At 43.3% G+C, this 26,980-nt stretch overlaps 1 protein-coding gene across 1 annotated transcript in view; it reads right to left on the bottom strand.

Moving 5' to 3' along the window:
* LOC145403356 (exostosin-1b-like) overlaps positions 1–26,980 on the bottom strand; it is a 135,126-nt gene that overhangs the window by 62,888 nt on the left and 45,258 nt on the right. Inside the window, exon 3 of the mRNA XM_080275144.1 lies at positions 25,602–25,764. Coding sequence (XP_080131270.1) covers positions 25,602–25,764 — 163 coding nt within the window. The remainder of the gene's footprint in view (positions 1–25,601; positions 25,765–26,980) is intronic.

Genomic DNA, 26,980 nt, shown 5'->3' on the forward strand with positions numbered 1-26,980 from the left:
TTGGTCACTCATCTTAAATGTTAAGATCAACTTGCCCAGTCCCGGGCTTCTACGCTCCTCATGAGGCAACACTGGATTAGATGAAGAGTGAATGAATAATTAGTCTCAGAAGGATGTAAATCGCTGCCATTCACATACCGTCTGAGTTACAACCTTCATTCTTTGTCACATTATAGTATAGTAGGCTAATGGCTGGCCGCTTCATCTGACCATATATCCTCTTGATCTGACTACCGGAACCCGGATAGGATCCGGAAAAAAAAAAAAAAAAAAAAAAAAGACCCTGAAGCTCAAGAACCACTTAAGTTAGAGGGCTGACATTGTTATGGCACATACCTGGGCCATGGCCAGAATGCAGTGCTTAATATAGTTCAGATCGGATCATTATTCAGAGACTGCCTGTGGACCAAAATTTTGTACTACTCCGGGAGACAACAAAGTCACCTGATTTTACATGAAAAATTAAAGCCAGAACCACCAAACTTGGTGGACTTACAGATCTTGATGACCTAAGGTCACAGGCAGAAAATGCAGTAATGTTGCTTTACCAGGACTGAGGGAAATATACCTGACCTCACCATGTGACTTCTAAATGGCACAGGGCATGGTTACAGTAGACACTGGGAAGTTATCACAATTGTCCCTGGACAATGCTGCAGTTTTCTTGTTTAATATATTCTTACAACTCCGAGATAATGATAGGTGACAGAAGGGAATGCCTTTACAAAAGAGAGAGAGAGAGATTGGAGGGGGGGCCTCCGTCATCAGTTACACCCCATACCGAGGATGTCGTCTATTCTGTTCTCCCTACTAATTATTACTTCATTTACCTTTACTAAGAACCTCTCGTACTGAAGAAATTAATAAAGGCTGCATTTTTTTTTTTTTTTTTTTTTGTGTGTGTGTCCGACTCTGGGCATAGGCTTCACAGCCTGCTATCAAGGCCCAGCAGTCCTCCTACATACCATACACCTCTACATGTCACCACTTCGGCGCTAACACCCACCGTCCATATTGAATACATGCTAGGGCTGTCTCATACAGGACTGGTGTATTGGTATTAGAGGGGGTATTTTTACGACATGTCGGCGGGTCTTCTAGTAGATCTGTAAAGCCTGATTTAATGAAATTCAAATCCTTAAACTGTTCCCTGCCCCAGCCGGGATTCGAACTTGGGTCCGTTAGGACTACAGGCCACCTCTCTACCGATTGAGCCACCTCTCCTAGTCCGACAAGTCTCTCCTAGGCTAAAGAAAATCGTCTGATGATAAAGAAACAAAGAAGTCCCCGTAGTGAAGATGTAAAGAAAACGGGCGTGTCACCTACTTCGTTCTTCACCCACCACCATACCTGCAACAAAAAACACACACATTAAAAAGGTGTTCATTCTGGTTGAAAAAATATAATAAAAACATTTATTTGTAGGGAATCATATGTCTATTAATTTGTATGTACTGCATGTCTACACGAACTGCAGGTCTGTATGGATGAATGAATACATAATTATATATGTACTGTACAGTAATAAAATGCACGTATGTATGTATGTATGTATGTATGTATTGTTGTGGTCAGCTTGCACACGCCTCACAAGGGCTGGCAGCTATACATTCAAAAAATGCATAGTAAAACCACAGTAGTTATGAAGCAACAATCCATTCATTACATTTACAGCCCCTAAAATATCTATGCACACCTTCATTAATCACCTACAGATTTTACTAACTCATTCATGCTCCTGTGAATCTCGCTCAGCTAAATTTACTCGTCTGGTGTTAACTAGGCTAAAATGAGAGTTGTCCTGATCATGAGGAGGTTATTATTCTTTTGTGTTATTTGTGCAAAGAATGTCAGTATCAAATGAAAAAATGTATCACAAGAAAACATCAAGACGTAGTATTCTCACCCACCTCCCCTCCCCCCCCCAAAAAAAAATAGCATGAGAAAGGGTGTTACGAAAGCCTCCCAGACTCAGGAAAATATGGGCGCGCGCCATATTCGCGTCAGTTTATGTACGAAGCTTCCTAACACTTCTTCCTTAGCGATTTATTTTGCATATGACACCTTAGCATTCCCCTGTATAGTATTTCTCTCTCTTATATCGATATTGCAAGAGTAGTACATACGAATACACAACCTTATTATCCTATATTCTCTCTCTCTCTCTCTCACACACACACACACACACACACACACACACACACACACACACAGGTAAACAAAGCAGACAGGTAATTACAGGTGGAAGTTAGGCTGTCTGTGTGGGGCTGACATGGCACAGGTGAGCCGCCGTCTTAATCACCTTACCTGGAGGAGGAGCGGGGGGGGGGAAGGGGGAAGAAGGGAGGGTGCGGCGGAGAAGAAGGGAGAGATGGTCGATGGAAAGGAAGTGGAAAGGAAATGAGAGAGAGAGAGAGAGAGAGAGAGAGAGAGAGAGAGAGAGAGAGAGAGAGAGAGAGACTAAGGAAAAGTACGAAATTACAAGAAAATGGGAGGAGGAGAGACAGGAGGAGGAAGGTAATTGGAGAGAGAAAAGGAGGGGATAAGAAAGAAATGGAGGGAAGGCGGAGGAAAGGAAGAGTGGAGAGGAAGGGTGGGGAAAAGGTTACGGAACATGAGGAGGAAGGCAAGTACGAGAGAGAAGAGGAGGAGAGAAGGGAAAATGGAAGGGGTGGGGAGAAAGTAGGTGAAGAAAAGAAAGGATAGATGGGGGGTGCGAGGAAGTGGAGGGGGAAGGGGAAGGGAGAAGGAGAGATGGGGAGAGGAAGGGAAAGCGATGGAGATCGGAATGGAGAAAGCGGAAGTGAGGAAGTAGAAGGGGAGACGAGAAGGACTGGAAGTGAAAATGAGAATAACAATAAGCAGGGTTGTTATGATTTATATTACATGATTTAAATCAGAGTGAAAAAATCATGATTTAAATCAAACTGGATTTTTTAAAAATATAAATACAGTAAAAATGAAGGAGACAGAGAAGGTGACGCATCAAGTCTGCTTGGCCTGTACTCTTCCTATACCGAACTTGATCAAGTCAGGCACCAGTGATTGCCTTTTGTTGCAAGGCAAATATTAAAAAACAAAAGGAAAGAAGGCTCTTGATAATAACAATAAATGTGATTATACTAAATGTTAACACATGAACTAAACTCTCCTTTGAATACAAAGTAACATGATTCAGTCTAATGATTATGATCCTAATCTGACAAAATATAAAAGACAAGTTGACACCGTTCTTCAGTATCTGACTGTGTGAGTAACCTCCCCCATACCATGCAGTGCTGAAGTGCTGCCTGTGGTGCACTGCCATACTCCCACTTCCCATTCACATTATTATTTTCAATTTTGTAAGTCCGTTTATTTGAACAGTGAAATATAATCATGCCTAATGGACGCATTGCAGCAAGTGGCAGGAAAAAAGACCCAGTATGGTACCCTTTTGACCCAGTATGGTACCCTTTTGACCCAGTATGGTACCCTTTTGACCCAGTATGGTACCCTTTTGACAGGCACAAACAAGGTTGGGAAAAAAATCAGATTTTTAAAAATCATAAAAAAAAATCTGGTTTAAATAAAAAAAAATTCTATTTTTTTAATCTGTGATTTTTTCCAACCCTAACAATAAGAGGGGAGTAGGAAGGAGATGGGGAGACATGGGAAGGATGAGAGCTTACCTATGTTTGAGCAGAGAATCAGAAGAGGGATTAGTTGAGCGGGAGGTGTGTGTGTGTGTGTGTGTGTGTGTGTGTGTGTGTGTGTGTGTGTGTGTGTGTGTGTGTGTGTGTGTGTGTGTGTGTGTGTGTGAGAGAGAGAGAGAGAGAATATGTGGTTCCTTTTCCACTTTTTCCTCCTCGATCTACAACGTATTCCTTGTCTACCGTATGTATGTATGTATGTATATATATATATATATATATATATATATATATATATATATATATATATATATATATATATATATATATATATTTCTCTCTCTCATCTTATCACTCCTCCTCCTCCTCCTCACCTCCGTGTAGGTCCGCTTCCACTACTCCACTTCCCCCTCTCCCTCTCCCCTCCCCATGCTTTCTATCTCCCCCTTTCTCAACCTTCCCACTCCCACTCTTGCTCCCTGCTCCTCTCTCCCCTTCTCCATTTACCTTCCTCTACCTCATATCCTCCCCTTCCCATTACCTCCTCTCCCCTCTCGTCTCCCCTTCCTTATTCCGTCTCCCTATCTCCCCTCCCCTTTCCTCCCTCTCCCTCTATCTTCCTTATACCCACTCTTCCTACCTTCCTCCTACTTCCCCTTCTCTATCTTTTCTCCTCCCTTTCCCTCTTCCCACCTCCTCTCACCATCCCTTCCCTTACCCCTTCTCTCCATCACCCCTCCCCATCCCTTTGCTCCCCACCTCGCTAACTCCCTAAAGTCTGCAACGATACAAAGTGGCTGTTGGGAGCTTAGCATGTGTAATGACTCCCTATCCCCTCCCTCACTCCCCCTCCCTCCTTTCTCTTTTCCCTTCCCCTCTCCATTCTTTCCCCTTTCCTGTCCCTTTCCCCTCCCTCACTCCCCCCGTCCACCCCTTCCCTACCTCCACACATTTGCCCTGTATCCTCCCTCCCCTCCCCCAGTTCTCCTTGTTGCCTCCTTCTTCTCTACCTCACCCTTTAAATCACTCTCTCCCTTCATCCCTTCCCTCTCCTCCTTCCCCTTGCCCTTCCCCATCCTCTCTTTCCACATGCCTTTATCTTGCCTTCCTCCTTCCTTCTTCCCTCTCCTAACTCTCCCCCCACCTTCCTCTCCTCCTCCCTTCTTTGAAACGTACCTCTCCCTACCCTCTCTCCATTTCCTCCTCCTCCTACGCATCTTTCACTCCCCCCGCTTCCCCACCTCACACCCTCCACTTCTCTCCCTCCGCCCTCTCTTGAAACGTATCTGTCTCTCCTACTCATCTCTCCCCTTCCCTATACCCCTCTTCCTATCCCTCTACCCTCCTCCGATCCCCCTTTCTCTACCCCTCACTTTAAACGCATCGCTATCACTCTCCCCTTCTCTACCCCCCCCCCTCCCTATCCCTTCATTTCCCTCCCTCCTTTCCTTCCCTCCCTCTTCTCTGCTTCCCCTATCTTGTAACACATCATCCCCTCCCCTTCCCTTCCATTCCCTCCCCTTCACCTCTCCCTCTCCCTATCACCTCTCCCTCTCTCTGTCTTTCCTCCCTCCCATCCGCTTTCTAACTCTCCTCTCTCTTGCACCATCTCTTAAAGGTTATGTCACTGGGGTTAAGAGGAGGGTAAGACGGATACAAGGAACGGACAGTGAAAGCAGAAGACAGCTGAAGTAGACAGTGGTATGGTGTACGTTTGGTTAACTGAGTGTTACGGAGAGACGTTAACTTGTAAGCGTCCACCCCACAAACTCAACATTTTATCCACTCCCCTCCCCCCCTCTAGCCCTCTTCCTTGCCACCCTCTCCAAATCAACCTCCCTCCCCCCCCTCTCTCTCTCTGACATTTCAAACAATCCTCCTCTTTTCTTAACCTCCTTGATATGGTGACCGCCTTTTTTTATATCTTAGTTATTCTTGCCTACTTCCAGACGATTTTGGGGGGCTTAGGAGAAAACTGTGATGGTGAAGGGGTTAGTAAAAGCTACATTTAACCTCTCTTGTTTCTAAAGTTTCTCCTAACCTCATTTACATTCACATTCTACTTTATATTAACAAGACGTACAGAGACCACAAGTACAGGTCAGCTTCACCAAAAAATAAACGTACTCGCAGTGCTGGACCACATGTATTATGAATTTATGAGGAACACAAATCATCGCCTCAGCACAAAATCCATCCTATTCTTGTTATTTCATTTTGCACTACCTCCCTCCCTCCAAAAATAAATACAGTGTATACCAATGCTCCATAAAATGCACCAACATCCCTCCTCATCCACACACCACCACACTTCACAAACACAAACACATACCACCACTGCCATCCAAAACCTTCAGCCATGCAGCGTCCTCCACGACCCACCAGCAGCAGCCATCAATCAGAAGCTGCCTTTCCCAGAGACACGAGTGCACCGAATCAGATTATGGCCACCACCCTTCCCTGCCTCAGTACCAACACAAAATACAACTCACAAACTATTCACACCATAAACCCTCACTGTAATGCAGACCCCAATCAAGAGTACACTAACCTTATTGCACTTCCTACAACACACACAACTTGCAACATAATTTCAACAAAATTTCTTGGCTGAAGTGGCGTAAGTCCTGTAGTCCACCGGGTTCACGTCGAGATGATCCAGGGGGTAACAACAATTTTACGACTCTCATCCGACTGATATAAAGCTCAATTACAATCTACTCTCCAGTGAACCCTGTACCTTCCATCAAACCCGTGCTGAAGGAAAAGCTGTACAGAACTTCTTCGCTGTAATGACGTCAATTTCATTTAATTCTGGTCACTGACTTACGATTCTATTCAGTGTAGGGGAGACCTCTTTGAAGGCTGCATCAAACCCTTTTAGTGGAAATGTCTTTGTCAACTCCACTAAAATGACAGCTTTTCACAAATATATTCTCCCTACCTCAAGAAGATTTTGCTTAGTCTGGTATACCCCTTGTTGTGTAACGATTATTGAGCATCGTACCTAATCCCGCCAATTCGAAAACTCTAAAATGAATATCGTCTCGAAGTTGCAAAGAGTGAAATAAAAAAGACGTCACCGAAGAGGAGGGGTACAGCTCAATAAAACCGTCTGGAGGTGGCAAAGAATGAAATATTTAAGGAATAAGAAATAATGTTGGAACTGTCAGGAAGGGTCAAGAAAGGAACACAAAAGACACTGCTCTGGGGAGGGGTCAAGAAAGGAACACAAAAGACACTGCTCTGGAGTGGGTAAAGGCTGCCTACTAAGAGATGTGGATGGGCGGAAAATATGTTGCCTTGGTGTGGTATACTGACAGGTTTGGGTGGGTGAAATAAATGTTGCCTTGGTGTATGTTTATGGCAGGAAAAAAAAAAATAGAGTCTTGGTGTATGTTCATGGCAGGAAAAAAAAAAATAGAGTCAGAGGCACTCACTGTGATTTAGCAAAGAGCCTCTCGTCCTCTCACACACCACTCAGCCCCTTCTCCCCCTCCCCGTCCCCCACCCCCTCTTCTTGTCTCTTAGCCCCTTACCCGTCTCTTACCCCCTATCCCTCCTTACCCCTCTAACCCTCTCTCAACCTCCGCCCAACTCTTCTCTTGCCTTGTGTCTCCTCATCTCCTTCTCTTTCCTTCATTACCCCTTCCCCCCTCTCCCTTCCCATCCACCTACGCCCATTCTCCCTTCGTCTACCTTCCCTTTCCCCACCCATCCCCCTACCATTTTCCCTTCTCCCCCCTCCCCTATCTTCCTTACTTCCCCCCTCCATACCTCTTCTCGTCTCCTACCTTCTCCTAACTCCCTATACCTTCCCAACCCCCATCAATCATACCTCCTCCTCCCTCCACCTTTCATTTCCCACTCCCCCCCTTACCTCCTCCTCCGTCTCCCTCCTCCTATCTCCCCTTTCGCCTCTCTCCTATCCCTCCATCTCTTCTCCTATCTCCCCCTCTTTCTCCCTCCTCCTATCCCTCCATCCCCCCCCCCCCGACAACCACTCCACTAAATGGCTCGTCCACTGACCAATCACGTCATCTCTCCACCGCACCACGCCCTACACAAACACACACACGAGGTACGCACACACACACACACACACACACACACACACACACACACACACTCACACTCCTGATTATAGACATACATCCCTCTAATACATAAACATCAACGAGTTCACCCTCTCACACACAAAAACATCCACAAATATATACGAGAACACACATGTACATACGAACACACACACTCAAACAAAAATACACCCACAAAACACATCTTTCTCATACAAAACGCACACAGACAGTACTTCTGTCTCCCCTACACATACGCAGACACTCTCTCTCTCTCTCTCTCTCATACATACATATCCAATCAGATCCGCTGTATATTATTCTCTTCTTATGACTACCGCAAACGATTTAATTCAGCTATAATAACACCCCAAGCTGAGGACACACACACACACACACACACACACACACACACACACACACACACACCACAAACTAGGGGAGAAAGGGAGACCGGAGTCTAACATACATACAAACAAACTGAGCGGATTATGTGCCAGACACGACACGTGCGAGGGGAGGGGAGGGGAAGGGAGGGGAGGGAAAGGAGGAGAGGAGAGGAGACGGGAGAGGTAGGGAAATTAGAAGCGGTGAGGGTAGGGGAAGGTTGGCATGTAGGGAGAGAGAACGTGTACGGTATAATGTGGGCGTCACGGTGGTTCGGTTGCTATGGCACTAATCTAACATTCGGGGAACACTCTGGGGTGGGTTCAAGGTCCACTAACTACATGAGTTTATGGGATGGACGCTCACAAACTTACGCCTGCCCAAAACCGAGAAATCAGGAAACCCTCACCATATCACTGTCTAATGTCGAGGTTACCCCCAAAATTTCACGCCATTCCCCACTTCTGCCATAAAAGCCACATGATCTCCCTTCCCCATCCATGTCCTGAACCCCTACTATTAGAACGGTCTTTTGTAAGCTGAAATAAAACTGTCAGTAGATAGCACCAGAAAAAAGACGTCCCCGGGCTGAACTGGTTAATACGGAGGAGTAATGTCAGAATACGGTACAGTGTTATATTTTCTTGTTAAGCTATTATAAGTCCAAGATCGAGATACACAAACTCATAATCAATTCCCTGTTGTTATGTACGTTTGTTTTTGCAGGACGAAGAGGCACGAGAGGAATCTTCACTTTCCATTGTGTCCTTCTTGTTAATCAAAATCACATGATAATCTTCCTCCCGTGACTAAGATCTGTTTACGGGGGATAAAAGGGGGAGAGAGAGAGAGAGAGAGAGAGAGAGAGAGAGAGAGAGAGAGAGAGAGAGAGAGGGGGGGGGGACTGGTTTGAGAATATGGTAAGGGTCTGAAATGGGCTTAAGGATTTTTCCATTACAGATACAGTCTATAAAGCTGCACGTGAAAATAAATGCAGTGAAGGAGTAAATGGAATGGGCCGCTAGTGTAGGGAAAAGGAGTGACGTACTGGGGAACATTCCACCTAGTTACATCCAACGTTATTATTATTAGTATCATTATTATTTCTACAACTACAATTACAACTATTCCTTTTTTTTTTTTTTTTTTTTTTTTTTTTTTTTTTTTTTTTTTGAGGGAGGAGGGGAGGCAGTTTGTCTGACTATACCCACATTTTGGAAAATAAACGGAACGAAACAGTATCAAAATCGGGAATAATAAATGACGACCTTCAGAGAAACAACTGACAAACCACTGGGCGAAAAATGTCGAAGGTCAACGTTGTCAAAAAAAAAAAAAAAATCAAAGGGGGGATGGCATTGCCCTGGAGGAGGTATGCATTATCGGGGTATTGTTGTTACCGGAATGTGGTGAGTGAACGAAATGTAGTGAGCGAACGGAATGCTGTGGCGTTTGATATGGTGATGACCAGACGAGTGGGAGGGAGTGTAGATGTGAAGTGATATTAATAATCATGTACGGTATTCTCAGCAGTAAAAATAAATAAAAATAAAATACACGTAAAGAGAAAGGTGTTGATGGTGTGAGTGTTGAAATACTGCTGTGGGAGGGAAGGGTGTTATGGACGGACGTAGGGTTGTGTATGGTTGAATGGACAGAGCTGTTCTTGTTCAGGCCACTTCCTTATAGGATTCGTGGTGCAAACCGATACAGACAGACAGACAGATACAAAAAGACGCTGACAGAGATAGACAGGCACACTGAGAGAGATGGATAGAACGATAAAAACAGATGGACACACAGATATATAAATACAGATAAACAGACAAATAGATACTCGTAGATATATAGACAGATAGACGGACACACAGACATGCTGACAGGTGGACAGGTTGGTGCGCAAATAAACAGACAGACAAACAAGCAGATCTAGAAAGTCATACCTAGACTGAATGAGACATACTGGTGGATAAAAACACTAAGATACAGAACGATACACCATACATATATAGACAGATAAATCAGTCTTTCACCTAATGGCTTGATAGGCTAAACTGGAGCCCAACTTCGAAAATAACTGCGTAAATAACATCGTAAGTAAGCGTAGCGTTTACAATGATAAGGCTGTAGTGGAGTTTGTATAGTGACCCTCCTTTGTGGTAATGACCTTGGGGTTGCATCCTGCCTGATATTCCTCTCTGTCTATGATCCTGACCCGTATTTATAAAGGTTCCTAACACCTATATCCGTATTTATAAGTCTCCTAACATCTATTTCAGTATTTGAAGCCTCTTGACACATTCCGTATTTGATGACACGTATTTATGCAGCACCCTAATTATGATATCCGTACTTATGAAGCATCCTAACAAATCCATATTTATAAAGCACTAACAATTACATCCATACTGATACGGCATCTGACTTGTATTTATAAAGTATCCTAACATATCTGTCTTAACAAAGCATCCTAACTATTATACCCGTATTTTATAAAGCATTTGACCCGCATTTATAAAGCATCCTAACACTTTATACCGGTAACAAATCTCTCCTTGCCCTAAGACTTAAGTGTGACTGCATTTTTTTTTTCTCGTATTTTTCCCATCTGATATTTGAACAAATTTATAGTGTGGTCACTATGTGACTGAAGACAAACGTATGTACAGGCAAATCTTACACACACAAGCTTAGGGCACTTTATAAATAGGATTCCTGTCTAAACCAACACTTTACATGAATCTGCAAGTCAATATACTTTTCTTTTATCAAAACTTACTAAATTAGAAGATTACATTACTCTGTACTATTTCCTTAACACGCAATATTATTTTTCCCCTAGCTTCTGACGTAGTTATTGACGTCACACAGGCTTCAACTTTCACTGCAGAATTTTTTATCAATCGTCTCTTAGCAGAACTTATTAATGGAGAACTTAACCTACGGTACAGTTCGTCAATCGTTAATTTACATCTTTTCCTGGTTCCTGACGTAAATACTTTAAGGGGTTCAAAAGAGAAGGAAGCATAAGTGGCAAGGGTGGGAGAGTATGCCTGTAAAGGTGAGGGTGAGGCTGGGATGGTGGTGAGGGTAGGGGTGGACGTAAGTGTGAAGGAAAGGGTGGAGATGATAAGATTGATGGCAGGGGTAAAACTGAGGATGAGAGTTAGGATGTGGGAGAGCAAACGTTGTCCTGTGTAAGGGTACTAAACGTAGCCACCAGGAACGGTGATTCTGTGGCTCGACACTGGTCTTGCAATCGGGAAACGCTCTGGCCTGGTTTCGAGTCCCACTGAGTTCGTGGGATGTGGCACTGACAACAAAAGTCAGTCAGCAACAATCAAATAACCACATACCACTGCCTGCTACCACTGTCTTCTGCTTCACCATCTGTGTCATGTGTCTGCCCTACCCTTCTAACCTACAACCTGCCACTGCCTAATACCATGTCTTCTGCTTCATCGTCTGTGCCTTGCATCTGTCCTACCTTCCTCATAACTTAAATGCACACCAGTGTTGCCGTTTTGTGGAATATCGTCTGCTGTGGAAAAACAAATGAACGACGAACATGGACGTGGAAAGGTGGACGTCATTCCACACTGTGGGATTTTTTTTCTACATTGCTCATTCATGTCATTTTTTGGGAATAAGGAGGATTTTATCATGGATGGGAGGCATTAACATATACTGTAATTCAGACCTTTCACTGTTCAATTATTGAATATGTAATGTTTGTCTATTAACACTGTCATTGAAAACAAAGAAGAATACGTCATGGAACAGTCTACCTGCACACACCCGGCGATACCATTACTTCTTATTGAAAAAATTGTTTAACAATTACTTACAAGGCACATACCACAATTATTTACAAGGCACATAACCATTAGGAGTCCACACTTACTTTGTAATAGTAAAGAACGACCGAAACTATTTTGTGATTCGCGTACAGCTGGTCACCTAGAAAACTAGGATTTGGATAAACTTGTCTCATCGTTGGTTATTAATCAGCATTTGCTGAATTTTTAACTATCTGCATCTTCTGACGTCCTTACACTTAAATGATAATAAGTCTGGCCTCATTATTAACACCCTCTATACAGTATACCACATTTTATGTTAGTTGTACCAACAACACATTCTCTGTCATCCTGGTCACTTAACGAGAACATGTGGAATAATGACGTCACTGAAAGTGTGGCTTTCTACAACTACTTCCTTTGCTTCACAGTCTGTGCTTTGTCTGTGCCCTACCCACCTCCTAACCACTTACGAATTCACTCTACCAAGAAAACAGGATGGTGAACATGCGACTAAGTGACGCCGGGAGGTGAGCAAGGGATGTATCTCATGGGAAAACGGTGACATTAGAGATAAAATGCAGTCTTATTAGCTCGCTGATCTAGCATTATTATTATTTTTTTTCTATAACTAAAAACATCATCAACGAGATCTCAACATATATATAGGTGGCAAAGCTTGGATATCCCCACAAAATTTGTCACGTATAATAGCCCATACAAGTGTCAAAATTTTTCTCTCAAACAGACGATAGAATCAGACCATCATTCCATCAATATTAGGCAATGGAATACTCAGGGCTCAGTCTCTGAACGCAAATGGCAAGCAGGAACATTAACCCAATCGCTCCGTTGATGCATTAGTTCTATTTTATTCTTGCTGCCACATGATTTTCTTCAGCTTCGGACAAACTCCTAGTGGTGAAGGGGTTGATGAAGTCTGCTGTTCAGTTTCTCTGCTTCGAAAACTTTCTGGTAGAATAAAATCGTCAACGCAATGCAGTGGTCAATATCGGTGACGTCTTTTAGCCTCCATTATCTTCCTGTTACCACCAGACAATTATTCTTCAGCCTTGGAGAGACGTGCGGTGGTGGCGAGCCACAAACTCCACTGAACCCTTCACTACGACAGGTCTCCCCCAACTGAGTAAAATCGTGTGGAGGCAGGAAGAAAGTAAACACTGAAAGGGTTATAAACATACTCTGCCAACTCCTCAGCCAAAATACAGTACAGTAGGTCTCTTCTCAGTTGAATAAAATCGACCAAGGGCAGCATTAATATACAAAATTATATACTCGGGCTGAAGAAGTCATGAAGTGTGTTGGGTTGGCCTTAGTTGACGGTCCTTAATCCCTTCAATCCGACGATGTATTCTTCACTTTATTTTTTACATCACTGGGGAGAGTTTATGAGCAGAAGAAGTTAGAGAATTTAAGCGTTTACTTACCCCAACACTACTAGAGGTCTCGTAGGAGGTGAAGAAAATAGTGTGGAGGCAGCAGGAATAAATTAATAAAACACCAGGACAGTCTGAAGGTCAAGAATAAATGTCACCTGATAATCTGAAGAAAAAAAGAATAAATAAAATACCGGATTGGGTGGCAAGAAAAGATTAATAAAACACCGGACATTCTGAAGGTAGGAAAAATAAATACCTGTATATGAGTAAACAAAAACATCTGTAGATAGGCCGAAGGTAGCATAAATAAATAAATAAACTCCAGGTCCCCTCAAGGGAGGAATCACACCAACCGCGAGACGATACATATCTAGCGCGGCTCGTAATATGACCTTGACCTTGACCTATCTATCTATCTATCTACCTATTGCCAGACGCCTTAATCTCGTACGGGGTGGCCACAAACAAATCGCCTCCATGTCCCCCTGTCTCCCACCATTTCACTGCCCTGCTCCCAGCTCACACACCCCTCTCATATACCTCTCCACGCCATCCCTCCATCTCATCCTTGGCCTCCCCCTCCCTCTCCCCCCCTCCACCTCACTCACATACACTCTCCTCGTCAGTCTCTCGCTCTCCATCCTCTCCACACGACCAAACCACCTCAGTGTGTTTCTCTTAACTCTTCCGATCACATCCACATCCACACCAAAACGCTCCTTCAGTTCCTCATTTGTCAGTCTGCCTCTCCATGTAACTCCACATGCTCCTCTCGAATAACTCATTTCCATTGCTCTCACTCTTGACTTGTGTCCCTCCAACAAGGCCCAAGCTTCACTTCCATACATTAGAGATTGGTATCATAATACCGTCATGCAGTAACCTTTTTACTTCCATGCTCACTTCCGTGTTTCTTATCGCTACTTTCACCAACTTCGAACTCGTAGGTGATTTTCATCCCTACTACACACATGTAAAATTTTGTGATTAAATCTTGAGCGGTTGCGAAGTTATCGTGCTAACACACACCCACACACACAAACTGAAAACAATACCAGCTTCGCTATCGCGGCTGGTTAACACTTCAAATCAGAAGGGTTAATCCACTGAGCCCCTGGGGACGCCTTTTTTGCTATCTCCTGACGATTTTATTCAGCTTAGGATAAATTTACTTCGGATGTGAGAGGGTCAGATATAGCGTTGATAAACCCCCCCGCAACGCGAGAGCCTTTTTCCAAGTTGAATAAAATCGTCTGATAGCAGCATAGGTTAAAAAAAAAAAAAAAAAGACTCGGACTGAAGGGGTTACGGATGAACATTTTCAGAAAGCAAGAATGGGAAGTTTTTTCCTGTTGATACCAGATGATTTTATTCTTGCTACCACAGGACGATTTTATTCCTGCTACCACCAAATGATTTTTATATTCGTTGCTACCAGACGATTTTTATACTTGCTGCTACCAGACGATTTTTACCTCACCCGGACAGAGTCAAGCGAGTGTTGTTTTTGGGCGTTTGCTTGTTTGTTTGTTTGTTTACAACATTACAGAAAAACGACTCAATGAAATTACATGAAACTTTCTGGATACGTGGGCACTGGTCCCAAAAGGAAGTGCTTAAACTTTGGAGGTAGTCAAAGGACCCTGAAAAGTCAAAATCAAGGTCATGGATTTTCAGAGGGCTATAACTTGAAACCGGTTGAAGATATAGGTATTTACTATTATCAACATACAGGAACTCCCATATGGGCTTTCATTTGGCACCAAGACCTTTGACCTTGAGTGACCCTGAAAGGCCAAACTCAAGGTCACGGATATTCAGGGGGTTATAACTCGAAACTGGTTACAAACAGAAATTTACCATCATCAACCTCTAGGAAGTCCAATACGGGCTTTAAATTGGTACCATGCCCTTTGACCCTAAGTGACCCTGCAAGGTCACACTCAAGGTCACGGTTTTTCAGGGGGCAACAACTCGAAAGTGGTTGAATAGAGATATTTACTATTATCAAGATATGGGAAGTCTCATACGGGCTTTCATTTGGCACCATGACCTTTGACCTTCAGTAACCTCGAAAGGCCAACTCAAGACCACGGATTTTCAGAGCCTTATATCTTGAAAACGATTGAAAATAAAATAACTGCTGTCGGGCGAGGTTTGTTGTGCTTGGCACCAATTATACTTGCTTCCACCAGACGATTTTAAACTTTCTGCCCCCAGATGATTTTATCCTTGCTGCCACCATACGATTTTGTACTTCCTGCCACCATACGATTTTGTACTTCCTGCCACCAGACGATTTTGTACTTCCTGCCACCAGACGATTTTGTACTTGTTGCCACCAGACGATTTTCCTGATTCAGTTTAGGAAAGACTACTCGTCCTGAATGGATTAAAGTACACCGTATCAAACCTATGTTGTCTCTCGTAAACTGAATAAAATCGTCTTAGCAACAGCAAGATTTATTCAGCTGAGGGAAAGCCACTGGTATCAAAGGAACATATAAAAGTCTACGGTACATCAAACCCTCCAGCCAGAAAACGCTCTCCTCAGCTGAAAGAAATCGTCTGAAGGGAATAAGTACAGAATAAAAAAATCTATAAGGTGTGTGTGTGTGTGTGTGTGTGAGAGAGAGAGAGAGAGAGAGAGAGAGAGAGAAAATCACACCCAGACAGTGGTAATGAGAGGACCAGACTGCACTGAAAAAATAACACAAATGACTCCCCCTCATCCTAACCCTCACCCTCACCCCTCTCATCACCATCACTGCTCACCCCCACTTTTCCCATTCTTCACTCTCACACCTCTCATCCTCATCGCCATTCCTCTCATTCTCCTCACCCCTCATTCCCCGTCCCTCTCATTCGTCACCTTCTCTCTCACCCCTCTCATTCTTCACCTTCACCCCTCTCATTCTTCACCCCTCACCCTTAGCAGCCTCACCCAAGACACAACACACAAGTAAGGGTTTGCTTTAACACAACCAAATACATTCATAATAACACGTTCCCTATCACATGCCGTCAGTGGCTTAGTGACCAAGGAGTGACGTAGGTGTGACGTCAGAGGAGGCTATGCGAATGAGTGACGTAAGAAAGCGTGTGACGTCAAAGGATGCTTCAATCCGGATGACAGTTAATTCTTTCTGCTTCATCCTTTTTACTCCAACTTGGCCCAAAATTGCCATCTTTCCATCTTGAATGCGGAGTTATAACCACAGATTAACATGAGAAAATGGTATTAGTTATTGAGGTGTGTTAAGAAACGGATATAGAGCCGTAACACTGTCTTTTTCTGCCACTGAGTTACGCGAAATAATAATAATAATAATAATAATAATAAAAAATGGGTCCTTAGTGTAAATTATGTATTCCAGACGATTTTATTTGCCAGGAAAGATCTCACGTATGGGGGTTATTAAGGCTACATCTAACCCCTCCAGTCTGACAAACCTATATTAAGAAAATCGTCAAGAGGAAGCAATTAAAAAAAAAAAAAAAAAAAAAAAAAAAAAAAACGGCTGACTAGATTAACCCCTCACTTCCAGTTACCTCCTTTTCAGATTCTTCTTGCCAGATGATTTTATTCAGTTATTCAGTTTAAGGAAACCGTCTCGCACTGACTGGGATACAGGAGGGTAGAAAATCCTTCAGTTCGAAATGCTCTGTTCGGCTTAAAAAAAAAAAAAAATCTGAAAGCAGCAGCATAAAACACGGAGAACGTCATCGCAGTGAAGTCAACAATAAAAAAAAATATTAAAGAAGACGATGCTACTGCTGATGATGATGGATGATGATGATGATGAAGGATAGTGATGATGATGATGATGGATGACGACCACGATGACGGCGATGATTCTTCTAGTCGGAAGTCCATCTGCAAAGCCCCCTCTACAAGGCTGAGACTAAATTAGAAAATCAGGTAAACTGTCAGGGGCGTCTCACATCACACCAGCCAGAGAAAAAATAGGGGAGCGAGAGGTGAAGGGAAGGTGAGGAGTGAGATGGGGGAAGGCAGGGGAAATCTGATGGCTCGGTCGATTTGGCACTGGCCTTATGGTCGAGGGAAGATCCGTTGTGTGCTAGAGATCTGTACTCTTGGTGGTTTCGGAGATTTCGTAACACAACCTCCTCAGCGATTTATTATTGCATGTTACATCTTAACGCCATCGTTCACGGCATTTATATCATTTTCATACCATATCTGAACCACCAACACAAGAGGATGCTGACGCGCAATGCTCAGCATATCAATGAGGACGAGGTGTTACGAATTACGTCCGGGGTTAAGCTTTTTACATGGTGGGGTTTCTTTCAGTCTAATCCCCTTCAACACGGTGACGTTTTCTGAAGCTTATTCTCGCATCTACCAGACGATTTCATTCAGCTAAAGCGAACACAACAATAGTAAAGAGGTGAGTGAAGGCCGGCTATACAACTTTTTCCACCTCGATAAATCTCGCTTCATATTAAAAATGTCTAGGACTACCAAAAATGAAATAGATAATACGTCATCATACTGAAGAGGTTAAGGGCCATATTCGAAGTGGCACAGATTTCGTGGCACGATTTTCTTACCGATTTATTATGGATATGAGACCCTGACGTTATGCTTCATGATATTTGTATATTTCTTGGATCGACTTAAGTTTGTCTCGGTAATGTGCAGGAGAAGATGGTGTGAAATGCAAAGTAAATAGTAAAGGAAGAGTTTTTCTCCTATGTCGCCTAAAATGTATGTGTGTGTGTGTGTGTGTGTGTGTGTGTGAGAGAGAGAGAGAGAGAGAGAGAGAGAGAACCGCCCTGGCTAACCACAGTAAACAGCCACCAGAATACCTATGTTCCTCCCTCAGTGACTCTGCTCCCGTGAGAGGTGGGGCCGCTCGCTGGCTGGTACACAACAACAGCAACAACACCAGCAACTAAGGTAAGCATGTAGTAAGCAAAGAAAAAGCATGTAGTAAACAATGAAAAATAACTCATTGAAATAATAATAATAATAATAATAAAGCCAGTATTAATAATCACCATCATACTTGAGAAACTGATTAAAGAGCCCAGCCGGGAGAGAGAGAGAGAGAGAGAGAGAGAGAGAGAGAGAGAGAGAGATCCAACCCTATTATTTAACCACCTAACCTCCAATTAACAAACAACTCGACATGACCCCTCTTGTACGTGACCCATGACCTCTGACCTTAGGGGAGGAGGGTCAATAATTTCACAGGATCAGGATTAGGTCGAAAAAGGTCATCACAGGGAAACGTATTTATAAAGAGTATTAAACACTTCGAGAGAGAGAGAGAGAGAGAGAGAGAGAGAGAGAGAGAGAGAGACAAGCAAGTGGTGTGCGTCAAAGTGAGAGACAGAGTGAGAAAGAGAGTGTGGGGAAGTAGGTCGTGCCTGAGTGTGTGTTGACAACTGCATTAATAATAGTGGGGAGGAGGGGGGAGAAGGGGGAAGGGGAGGGGGAGGAGGGGGGGAGGGGAAAGGGGAGAAGGGGAGGGGGAGGAGGGGAGGGAGAGGGATAGGGACAGGGAGGTTAAAGGTCGCAGTTCGAAGGAGAGGCGGAGGAAGAAAGGGAGGAAAACAGAAGCGGGAAGAAAGTAAGAGGAGATGGAAGGAGAGGAATGAACGAGGGAAGAGAGAGAGAGAGAGAGAGAGAGAGAGAGAGAGGAGAGGGAAAGTTGGTGAGACAGGGAAGAAAGAAAGGGAAGATGTGAAAGGTCACAGTTCAAAGCAGAAGAGAAAAGAGGAGGGAGAAAGATGGAAAGAAGATATAAATTTAAATAATAAAGTGATGCTGTGTATAGCCTAAATACGTGTGTCTGTCTGTGCATTTGTTCGTTTCATTCATGAGAACGGTAATAGATATCGACCTAATTCTTACTTCATTAGGTTGGGGTAACGACCTAATTCTTTCTTCATTAGGTTGGGGTAAGTCCAGGAAATGTAAAAAAAAAAAAAAATGGTAACCGCGAGCAAAGTCCAGGAAATGTAAAAAAAAAAGAAAGAAAAGAAAAAAAAGGTAATCGCGAGCAACGTGACAGCGCGAACTTGTCGAAAATCGTGACACGTGAAGTTGTCTGTCTGTGCGTTTGTTCGTTCTTTCACGAGAAGAGTAAGCGATAAAAAATAAAAAAAGCGATAGTGCGCGACGCGACGGCACGAAGTTGTCGGTAATCTCGACACGCGAAAATGAGAAAGTAATTGCTTTGACTCTTTGGTCATAATTGGTCATTTTGGGCTAAATAATGGTACAATAACAAAGATAATGGCATTTGCAAACATTTATGATAGAAAGGCTATTAGTTAATTCCACAAACTTTTGAGGGCAAGCACTAGCAGATGAAAATAATAGCCTGAGTAAGAAAGGAGGGGTGGGGGAGGAAGAATGGAGGGGTGGGGTGGAGGAGAGGAGGGCGGGATGGAAAAGAGGGTGGGGTGGAGGAGAGAAAAGTGGGGAGAGGAGAGTGGTGGAGGGGACAAGGAAGAGAGAAATTCAGAGAAAAAAAGGGGTAAGAGAATAAAAGAAGAAAACAGAGGACGCAAAAGGACTGGGAAAACAGACATAAAGGGGTGAGAGACAGAGGAGGAGGTGAGGAAATGGAAAGGAAAAGATTCGAGAGAGAGAGAGAGAGAGAGAGAGAGAGAGAGAGAGAGAGAGAGAGAGAGAGACTAAGAAAGCTTCAAAGATTGAAGCAAGAAGCGGGACAGCTAAGAAGGTAGGCGAGGAGTGGAGGGGAGGGGAGGGGGAAACAAGGGAAAGAGAAGGGGGTTAAGAACGTCGAAGTACAGAGGTATGAGGAGGAAAAGAGAAAGGGAGAGAAAGAAAATTAAGAAAACAGGTGAAAAGGCAGAAGAGAGGGAGAAGAAAATCGGAAGGGGAAAGCTAGAGGGAGAAAAGGGGGAGGGGAAGGAAGAAAGGAGGAAACGAACGGAAAACTAAGGAAAAAATATGGCAGAGGGAGGTGGGAAGGGAAATGAGAGGGAACAGAGGAGAGGGGCGGGGAGGGGAAGGTATGGAGGAGGGGGAGGGAGAGGAGAGAGGGAAAAAGGATAAAGGGAGGGAGAGGGGAGGGGGGAGTGGAGGGTAAGGGAGGGAAAGGTCAAATTACAGGGAGTGTTGGGAAATGGTAAAATGGAAGGCGAGAGACAAAAGAAACTGAAGAAGAACGTAAGGAAGGAGGAAGAAAGAAGAGAAAGAAAACGAAGAACGGAAGTTAGAGAGAAGGAAATTAGGAAAGATATGAAGGGAGGAAAGTAGCAAAGAAGAAAGCAGAAGAAGTAAGGAAATGAGAGAAAAGGAAACTGAGAGAGAGAAAAAAAAGGTAGGAGCAAATGGGAAACTGAAACAAAAAGGGGAAGAAACTAACTGAGGGAAGAGGGGAGGAAAGAAAAGATAAGAGGAATGGAAACAGTGCAAAGAAAAAAAAAAGTAGGAAGGAGGAAGAGAAAAAAAATAGCAGGATGAAAGGGGGAAAGGAGGAGTGGAAAGCTGTGGAAAGAAAGGGAATTGTGAGAAAATGAAAAAGGAAATTATCTGCATGTCTCTCTCTCTCTCTCTCTCTCTCTCTCTGACGTCAAAGTTAGGTGGAGCTATCAAATTCTTTCTCTCTCTCTCTCTCTCTCTCTGACGTCAAAGTTAGGTAGAGCTATTAATAACTCTCTAACAACAGCATCATAAATAGCATAAACAAGACGAAACGAAACAATCAGAAGCACAAACAAAACACCATGAAAAACACAAAAAAGAAAGACAAGAAATGGCAGTAAGAAAAAAAATGATAAAACAAAGCACAGGAAGGCTGATATTCGTTTACACACACACACACACACACACACACACACACATCATTAGACTGAAGGGGTAAATACAACCAACACCATCAAAACTACTACCACAACCACCACCTCCTCCACCATTAATAACACAGACAACTACAATTCACCACCACCATCACCACCACAACCGCCGCCACCACCACCACCAACAACAACAACAACCAACTCCAGTTAAGTCCACAAATCACTCAGCCAAAACAAACGAACAAACAAACAACGCAAGCGGTGTGTGTAATTTGTGTGGCAACTTGATTGAAACAAAAAAAGCTTACTCTTAACTCACTGGCTGAGAGAGAGAGAGAGAGAGAGAGAGAGAGAGAGAGAGAGAGAGAGAGAGAGAAACGGACAGAATGTGAAGAAGAAGGAAAAGGAGAGAAGGGATGGAGAACAGAGAAGAAAGGGCTGGAAATAAGCAAGGGAAGAAGGGAGGGGTTGGGAGTGGAAGCAGAGGAGGAGGGAGGGAGAGGGAGAGAAGTGGCAGGTGAGGGAGGGAGGGGAAGAGGAGAAGGAAATGGAGAATTAAGGGAAAGGAACTGAAGGGAATGCCAGGGAAAGCGTTGGGTAGTAGGGTAGGGCAGGGCAGGGCAGGGCAGGGCAGGGCAGGGCAGGGTAGGGTAGGGTACAGTAGGGTACAGTAAGGTAGGATAGGGTAGGGTAGGGTAGGGTTGGGTTGGGTTGGGTAGGGTAGGGTAGGGTAGGGTAGGGTAGGGCTGGGCAGGGCAGGGCAGGTAAGTGGAGACTGCGAGACATAGGTAGGGTAAGGTGTCTGATTAACAGAGTTGTCTGAACCATGACAGGGATATAAAAGAATCATACCCCTTTCCCCCTTCCTACTTCCCTTTACTCACCCTTTCCTGTACAATATGGGACAAAAATCCGTCTATCAGTCTACTCCGTCTACTGTCAATTCTGTCACTTTCCCCTTTAACGCATCATATCAAAGAGAGAATTATCTATGGTCAGAGAAACATACCATGCCTCTCTCAGCTTAGGAATATTAGACAAAGGAGAAAAGCGAGAAGTAGAAGAAGCGGAATATTATACAAAGATACATACCAAGCCCCTCTCACCTCAGGAATTCACCCAGTAGAGGAAAAACAAAAGAGGTAAAACACTTGGGAATTTCTTTTGTCCTTGGCTCTACCTGCTTTTCCTCATCTCATCTGTCCTAAGGTAAATTCCCTTCCTCGCCCATGCTATCACCACCCACCCACCCACACACACACACACAACCTTGAAAATATATAAGCAAATAATTATACTGCACGCAAACACAATACATTAACGAACACATAATGAAGAGCCCTCACAAACAAGCTAGAATATAACCTCATGCTTATAAATATATTTAGTCCATACTGTATTTTCTCTAACACATCTGGGACTATAGTTATAAAAGACCTTACTTAATTTTCCCGATAAGCAAGTCTCCATTTGGAAGTAAGTTTTGAGCAGTCACTTTCTTCGGTCGCTGATTTTTTTTTTTGCTTGTTTGTTTGCTTACTTGCTTGCTTCCTCCCTCCCTTCGTTCCTCCCTCCCTCCCTCCATCCATCCATCCCTTTCTTTCTATCTTTCTTCCTTTCTTTTCTACTTTAATACTCTCACTCTGCTTTCGTTGTGGAGTATCTGACGGCTGTATTAGTGAACAAAAACAAACATGCAACTTACGGTAGTAGTCTCTGTGGTTATGGATATTACGTAACACCTCTTCCTTGGCGAGTTATTCTGCTCTTTGCACCTGTGTCCTTTTGCATATTACTACGTCGATATCAAAGTGTAAATAAAATAAATCAGAGTATTAAGGTGTAACATGCCGAATAAATCACTAAGGAAAAAGTGCTACGAAAAAGTGCAACGAAAAAGCACTACGAAGCCTTCTATGGCACCAAAAATAGGGTCTTTAAATTCTTCCTCCTCTCACCTTTCCTACCGGTAATTTCCCTTCCCCGTCCCCAGTACCAACGTTCAAACACACACCTGAAAAGAAATGGGGAAATTAATACACTGAAAATAATGCACACAAAAATAAATAAATCAACCTAAAGATATACACAAAAATTGATTATACATTCAAGTTATACAAAGGCATAAAATAATACATATGTAAAACTAACAATAAGAATAATACGTACATACACAGAAGAGAATAATTTAAACATTAAACAGTATATAGAAGGAAGCAATACATAGATAAATGACAAATAAACATAAAACAAACAGCAAGAAGTGCATAATTGTCAGTCCTCACACACATGGGACTAATCTATACACATACACAGATACACAATACACATAAACAATTCAGAATCTGCGTTGAATCTTTTACTGCCGTGGTCTATATTTTTCTTTTTATTATTATTTTTTTTTAATGTTGCTACCTTAAGACGATATGAAGGACCTTTAGTTGTGAAGGTGGTAAATGAATGCTAAATCTAATCCCTACATTTTTAAAAGTACCGGTATCTTCTACACTAAATATAATAGTCTGGGGTAGCAACACTAACATTCATTACTTATCTCCATTACTCACAGGCTAGATCACATGGCGCCCGCGAACCCTGTCACGATGCCTGCAAGTGTTTGTTAGAAATCTGTGAAATATTTGGAATTCCCAGTCATGAGGAGAAAAAAAAAACACGAAAAAAATATAAAAGTCGTTGCAACAGGATCGAACATTATTCGAACGTGATGTGGTAACTTTATGACTTTACGGTGTGAGAGATTAACGTGTGTGTGTGTGTGTGTGTGTGTGTGTGTGTGTGTGTGTGTGTGTGTGTGTGTGTGTGTGTGTGTGTGTGTGTGTGTGTGTGTGTGTGTGTGTGTGTGTGTGTGTGTGTGTGTGTGTGTGTGTGTGTGTGTGTGTGTGTGTGTGTGTGTGTGTGTGTGTGTGTGTGTGTGTGTGTGTGTGTGTGTGTGTGTGTGTGTGTGTGTGTGTGTGTGTGTGTGTGTGTGTGTGTGTGTGTGTGTGTGTGTGTGTGTGTGTGTGTGTGTGTGTGTGTGTGTGTGTGTGTGTGTGTGTGTGTGTGTGTGTGTGTGTGTGTGTGTGTGTGTGTGTGTGTGTGTGTGTGTGTGTGTGTGTGTGTGTGTGTGTGTGTGTGTGTGTGTGTGTGTGTGTGTGTGTGTGTGTGTGTGTGTGTGTGTGTGTGTGTGTGTGTGTGTGTGTGTGTGTGTGTGTGTGTGTGTGTGTGTGTGTGTGTGTGTGTGTGTGTGTGTGTGTGTGTGTGTGTGTTTTAAGTTTTGGCGCCTTGCATCGTATTCAAAATGAAACATGTGGCTCAGAGTTTATAAGAGATTGCGAACCACTGGCCTACACAAAAATCTGCGGGTGGCTGTAATTTTCTCTCTCTCTCTCTCTCTCTCTCTCTCTCTCTCTCTCTCTCTCTCTCTCTCTCTCTCGTACAACTGCAAACTATATGACGTCAGAGACCGATGACGTCACGGCGCTGGGCAAGTCATTATGCGGGGAGGAGTGGGGGTTTGGACGGGGAGGGGAAAGAAAAACAAAGAGGAGAGAATGGAAGGGAAGGAAAAGAATGGAAGGAAAACTAAAATAAACTAAAAAATACACAACAAAAATTAAAGAGAAGAAAGAAGAGAGGAGAGGCGAGGAGGAGGAGGATGGGATGGAATGAGAAGGAAATAGATTGACGGGAAAGCAAAAGAAAAGAGGGGAAAAGAATCAAAGGAAATGAATGGCAAGAAAAAGAGAGAAGAAGAGAAAAAGGAAGAGGCTGAGAATGGAAAGGAACAAGATACAGGGGATGAAGAGGAAGAGGAAAGACACTATGAAGAAGGATAATATTCGAGAAAACTGGAATTACGAGGAAAAGAGAGAGAGAGGCGGAAAGGCAAAGAAAAAAAGAGTTGAGAAAGAGATACCTGGGTAAAGAGTAGTGAATAGGATGCAAGGAAAGGGGAAAAACGAAAAAAAAAAAAAGGGATGAAAAGAAGAATATGTTACAAGGAAGAGAAGAAGAGGAGGAGGAGGAAAATTACAAGGAAGATGAAGAAGCAAAAAGATACAAGTCGTAAAGTCTGTGTATCCAATAATTCTCTCTCACTCGCTCTCTCTCTCTCTCACTGCCTGGCTTGTCCCTCTCCCACACTGACCTTACATAAAACAAACCCTAACTTGACCTAACATGACCTGAAACAGAAAGCCACATGTCACGCCCACTCTCATCTGCATCAACTACGAACCGATTAGACAACAACAACGACAACAACAACAAAGACAACAACAAACAACAACAACAAAGACAACAATAACAAGAACACTCATCTGCATTACCTACTGATCAATTACAAACAACAACAACATTAATTACGGCTCATCTGCATTAATTACACACCAATAACAACAACAAACTCATCTTCATTACCTACCAACCTAATAGACAACAGCAGCAACACCAAGAAATGAACAGTTAAACAAAAATAAATATCCTCAGTAGCAGACGCACCACAACACCATCACCACCACCACCACTGCTGCTGCCATACTCTCATCACCTCCACTATCATTCCCACCAGTCCTACCACTACCGCTGCTACCACCATCACCATCATCATCTCCACTATCATAATCAAGTTCTGAAACCAACACTGTCGCCACCATCACCATCACTACCAACAACATTACAATCACCAATAACACCACAAAAACACCACCACAAATATATGAACACCACACCACCACCACAACCAACTAACAAAACGCCAGAAAATTAACCTGACCACCACCACCACCACCACCACCACCACAATACTCATCATCATCATCATCATCATCAACAGTGCAGCAGCGTCAACCAACCGATGTCCCAGTCGATATCAGTGCGCGTCCGCACGTGTGCTGGAACATGTGCTGGCAACATGTAAAAAAAAAAGAAAAAAAAAAAAAAAAAAAAACAGTAACGAACACGCTGCAAACATGTTGGGAACAGCAGCGTCCAGATCATGTTAGCAACATCATGATGAAGTATCAGCTGCCTGGAATGGACACACTTATCCCATCACCTCTGTGCCAGTGTTCGAAGCTGCACTGGAACATGTATGCATACGTCTGTCCAAATATTGCTCCAAATATGTTCCTGAACATGTTGCCAACATATGTTTGATAGCACGTGTGGACGCGCACTAACGGTCCATTAGGGGTCACTTATAAGCTGAATAAAATCGTCTGGTGGAAGCAATGGGAATATAAAATACGTCAGGGGAGTGATGGGACAAAAACGCCTTCACTATGAGAGGTTGCTCTTTGATGATGATGATGATGATGATGATGATGATGATGATGATGATGAAGATGATGATGATTGGTGGTGGTGGTGAATGGAAGACGGACGATTAGGAAAGATATGGAAGAAAGAACATGGAGTAAGATGATGAGGAAGAATGAAAAGAAAAGGAAGAAGTAGGTAAGCGGTGAAGAAAGACGAAGAGGAAGAAAGAATATGAAGAGGAAGATGGAAGAGAAGGAAATATGAGGAAGAAAGATGAAGAGAGAGAGAGATGTGGAGGAAAATGAAAAAAGATGGTAACGAAGACGATGACAAACAAACTCTTCCCCAACACACTAAAAATGTATAAATCAAAACTGACCCCAACAACACGACCCCGCTTTACCACGCCTGGCCCGTAACATGACCCGGAAACAGTCACTGCCCCCCCCCCTCCTCTCTCTCTCTCTCCGTCACACCTATTGCCACCTCCTCTTTGACCTCCCAACCTTTCGTCGAAGGGAGGTAAAAATTAGAGGATGAGAGAGAGAGAGAGAGAGAGAGAGAGAGAGAGAGAGAGAGAGAGAGAGAGAGAGAGAGAGAGAGAGATTAAGAAAATA

The sequence above is a fragment of the Coenobita brevimanus genome, chromosome 60 (assembly GCF_032717465.1).
Source record: "Coenobita brevimanus isolate Jiangsu-jjx chromosome 60, ASM3271746v2, whole genome shotgun sequence".
NCBI lineage: Eukaryota > Metazoa > Arthropoda > Malacostraca > Decapoda > Coenobitidae > Coenobita > Coenobita brevimanus.